Source organism: Oryzias melastigma, linkage group LG4 (genome assembly GCF_002922805.2).
Source record: "Oryzias melastigma strain HK-1 linkage group LG4, ASM292280v2, whole genome shotgun sequence".
NCBI lineage: Eukaryota > Metazoa > Chordata > Actinopteri > Beloniformes > Adrianichthyidae > Oryzias > Oryzias melastigma.
In genome coordinates, this window is record NC_050515.1 from 26,830,446 (window position 1) to 26,834,939 (window position 4,494).

Consider the following 4,494-nt stretch of genomic DNA (forward strand, 5'->3'; position numbering starts at 1 on the left):
TTACTAACTCAATTACTTTTTGGGAGAAGTAACTAGTAACTATAACTAATTACTTTTTTGAAGTGAGATGCCCAACACTGGTCTTTAGATAATAGTTTAGCTGGCTATTGGTTTCAGCTTCTTCAGCTATCAGCTTCAATGTTTTAGTTATCATCTTCAGCTATCAGCACTAGCATCTTCAGTGGCCAAATTCAGTTTGCAGCATTCACACAATAAATGTTTATCCTGATCGGCCCGCGACCTCAGATGTGTTTTGAAACTTTTTGGTTTCCTGTGCGATTGAGTTTGACTCCCCTGGTCTACAGTGAAGGAAATAAGGTCTGTGGGAACCATAAGATGACAAACTTTTTGCTATTCTAAAATAAAGGTAATTATTTTCAGCTTCAAATGTTCAGTTTTTCTGGTTCCAAAACTCAAAATTTCAATTTCAAAACTTTTGTTTTCACTTTCAACTTTTTTTTTTTTTTTTCTTTTGGGGGGAGTGTTAATCTAATCATTTCAGCACCGGAACTGAAGTTACCACCCTCGTTGAATTTGATTGGTCCTTTGTATTAGCCCCGCCCCAATGTGCTGGGGCCAAAAGTTTTGAAACTGAAATTTTCAATTTCAAAACCCAAAAAAACCAAAGTTGAAAGGGAAAAAAAGGAGTTGAAATTGAAATTTTGAGTCTTGAAACCTAAAAAAACAGAACATTTGAAGCTGAAAATAATTACGTTTATTTTAGAATAGCAAAAAGTTTCTGGTTTTTTCATTGTTATTTTTTTGGCCAAACACCAACATTTTTTTTTAAAGTTTCAAATAATATTGGCCCCAATTTAGCTCCATATATTTTGGACTTTCTAATAATTACTTGAGTAAAAGTAAAGTATAAATGCTAAAATATAGTGAATAATTTAAATATAATGTCTAATTTACCATAAAAATATAATGAAGTTTTATTTTTTATGATGATTAAACTGTTGCTAAACTATTGAGAGAAATATTATCTTGTAAAACCTTTAAAGCAGTTAAAAATCCTCTCAGGAATCCTGAGTAAATGTATCTCCACCTCTGAGACTTTGCTCCGCCTCCCTGTTTGTGTGCAGGTACGGCGTGACGCGTAAACCCATGTACATAAACGTGGTGCGTGACCCCATCGAGCGCCTGGTGTCCTACTACTACTTCCTCCGCTTCGGAGACGACTACAGGCCGGGCCTCCGGCGGAGGAAGCAGGGAGATAAGAAGGTGAGCTCTCCCCCGTCTCCTCCAATCACAGCCTCCGCTCTCAGCGCCAACGCTTTCCTTTGTTTCAGACGTTTGACGAGTGTGTGTCGTCGGGGGGATCCGACTGCGCTCCGGAGAAACTCTGGCTGCAGATCCCCTTCTTCTGCGGTCACCACGCCGAGTGCTGGTGAGTGAGCGGCTCCTGAACGTCCTCCTCAAAGTCCGACTTTTAGCAGCTGATGAGGGTTTCTGCAGGAACGTGGGCAGCAAGTGGGCCCTGGAGCAGGCCAAGTACAACCTGCTGAATGAGTTTCTGCTGGTGGGAGTAACGGAGGAGCTGGAGGACTTCGTCATGATCCTGGAGGCGGCTCTGCCACGCTTCTTCAGAGGAGCCACGGAGCTCTACCGAACCGGTACAGCCCTGAAAGATCCGTATGAGCGCGGCAAACGCACTCATCACGGCCGTGAGGAAGAGTTGTCTGTATGTCTGTATTTGACCATGTCACTACAAGATGGCGCTTTGAACCGGCTACATCAGCGTTTTACACGCGTCTTAGGACAACTTCAGACTATGATAGTCCAGACTAAACAGCCATTTTCTGACTGTGATTATCATGGTTCACAGAGTCAGTGAACGCACCGGGACTGAAGTTACCACCCTCGAAGTTACCACCCTCATCGATTATGATTGGTCCTTCCTGTTAGCCCCGCCCCAACACGCCACAACGGGGCCAAAAGTTTTGAAACGGAAATGTTCAGATTCGAAAACAAAACAAAAGTAATTGAAAGTGGAAAAAAAAGGTTTGAAACTGAAAAAAAAGTTTGAAACTGAAATTTTCAGATTCTAAAACAAAACAAAAAAAAAGAATTTAAAGTAAAAAAAAAGTTTCAAACTGAAAAAAAAGTTTTGAAATTGAAATTTTCAGTTTTGAAACCTATAACATTGAACACTTTGAAGCTGAAAATAATTAAGTTTTAAGTTTTGGACATTTTACATTTTTTTTGGCCAAACACCAAAAGTTTTCTTAATTTTCTTTATTCTGGATTTTAAATGATATTGGATTCAGTTTAGCTCCATAGAGACGAGTCTGTCGGTCAGTCAGACTTCATTAACGACGTTCACAGTTGTGTCCGAATTCCCACCCTAATCCTTAGCTACTAAAAAACTATAAAGTGCGGGGCTATATAGTGCCCTGGATTTTAAAAGGAATTCAGAACTACCCTCACTACTTTTTTTTGTTCTAAATAGCAGAAATGATATCACAGATTTTATGAAAATCTAATCAATATAAACATTTTATGACATTTCTCTATGAATCCACTGTGTTCTGATGATAAAAATGTGGATTGTTTGTTAGAAAATTTCATTTAAACATGTTTTTTTTCACAAAAGTTGTTTGACTGCAATGCATTGTGGTCTATATTCACTAATCTAGTGAGCATCGATGCTCACTGGTTTTTTGCAAAGACTTCTCGGAAATTTCTTGGGCACTTGACTTTGGAATTGTAGAATTGAACAGCACAAAAAATGATAAAAACACTATATAATGAATAGTGACGGAATTTAGACATAGCCCTAGAACTTGTTTGATTCTACACGTTAGCCACATTAGCATTTATGTGTGACTGATACCGCTAACGTTACTCAGTCTACACTCACATTCAAAGTTTGGAATAACGCTTAAAGAATACAGTCTGACAGTCCTGCTTCATGTTAGCAGCGTTAACATATTCACAAAAACACTCAACTGAAACGTGTGACACAAAGGATTCTCAGCAGTGCTGCCAAAAATGATTATTTTTATAGTCGACTAATCACCGATTATTTTTCTGATTAGTCTACTAATCAGCTCATGCGCAAACCTGATATAAAGTAAACATCTTAACCATCATTAGCTTTAAACTAACTAAAAACTACATACTTAGCATTACCTGGGATGATGCTAGTGTGAATGCTGTAAGCTGAATTTTAGTGCTGATAGCTGAAGATGCTGAAATTGATAGCTAAAAACACAGAAGTTAATAGCTGAAATTGCTGAAGCTGATAGCCAACTATAATATTAGTTAAATGCAAAATTAGCCTAAAAACCTAAAAAGAAAGAAAATTTTGGTTAAAAAATCTAAATTAGCCAAAACAGCTAGCATGTAGCTGAAGCATTAGCTAAACTCCAAAATAGCCTAAAAACCTTAATAAATGCCAAAATAGTCCAAAAAGCTAACAGAATGTCATTATAACTTTAAACTTTACTGCACTCTTACTCCACATAATATAAAGTAAGGACTAATCGACTATTAAATTGGTCGTCAACTATTTTAATAATCGATTAGACGTCGATTAGCCGACTAATCGTGACAGCTCTAATTCTCAGTGATTCCTCCTGAAAACAAAAATTCGGAAAATGAAATAAAAAAACTCTGAAGTAGAAAGAATAAGAACGAAGCGTTTGATATCTGATGAGATTTAGGTAAACCTGACAGCTTCCTGTGTCCCTGCAGGTAAGAAGTCCCACCTGAGGAAGACCACGGAGAAGAAGCCGCCCACCAAAGAGACGACAGCCAAGCTGCAGCAGTCCGACATCTGGAAGATGGAGAACGACTTCTACGAGTTCGCCCTGGAGCAGTTCCAGTTTGTGCGAGCGCACGCCGTCCGGGAGAAGAACGGCGAGCTGTACGTGCTCGCCCAGAGCTTCTTCTACGAGAAGATCTACCCCAAAGCAAACTGAAAGCGGAGAACCCGATCTGCTGCAGGTTGGAGAGAAGAATGACTTTTTATCTTGTTCTCCATTTTAGTCGCTGGTGAAGCTAACAAGAAAACTAAACCTGTACTGTGAAGAATCGAGAAGACAGGAAGGAGGAGTGTTGTTCTCTTTCCAGAGAAAGACTTGTTAGAGTTCACCGACGACAGACGGTCTGCAGCAAACTCTAAGGACCAAAAGAGACTAACCGTAGCATCCTCCGGTGCGTGACCTGTATTTCTATTGAAGTCTGGATTCTGACATGTTTTACATGGATCAGTGTTTCATCCTGCGGATCACCTTCTCCTCCAGGAAAGGACCCATAATGTGTGTCAACAGGGTTATTCCACTGCACTGACAGTGCCTTGATTCTAGTAGTTTCTACGCTGATTTCACAGTCGCGTTTCTGTGTTTCCTCCTAAATCTCTATGGAGCTAAATGGGGCCGATATTATTTGAAACCCAAATCAAACAACTTAAAAAAAATATTGCTGTTTGGCCAAAAAACATTTCAAAATGTCTGAAAATTTTTGCCATTCTGAAATAAACATAATTAT

General features: G+C 39.1%; 1 protein-coding gene across 1 annotated transcript in view; it reads left to right on the top strand.

The window, feature by feature from the left end:
• LOC112137054 (heparan sulfate 2-O-sulfotransferase 1) overlaps positions 1 to 4,488 on the top strand; it is a 13,330-nt gene extending 8,842 nt beyond the window's left edge. Inside the window, exons 4-7 of the mRNA XM_024259167.2 lie at positions 1,086 to 1,224; positions 1,293 to 1,390; positions 1,459 to 1,616; positions 3,700 to 4,488. Coding sequence (XP_024114935.1) covers positions 1,086 to 1,224; positions 1,293 to 1,390; positions 1,459 to 1,616; positions 3,700 to 3,926 — 622 coding nt within the window. The 3' untranslated portion in view covers positions 3,927 to 4,488. The remainder of the gene's footprint in view (positions 1 to 1,085; positions 1,225 to 1,292; positions 1,391 to 1,458; positions 1,617 to 3,699) is intronic.
• Positions 4,489 to 4,494: the final 6 nt, after the last annotated feature.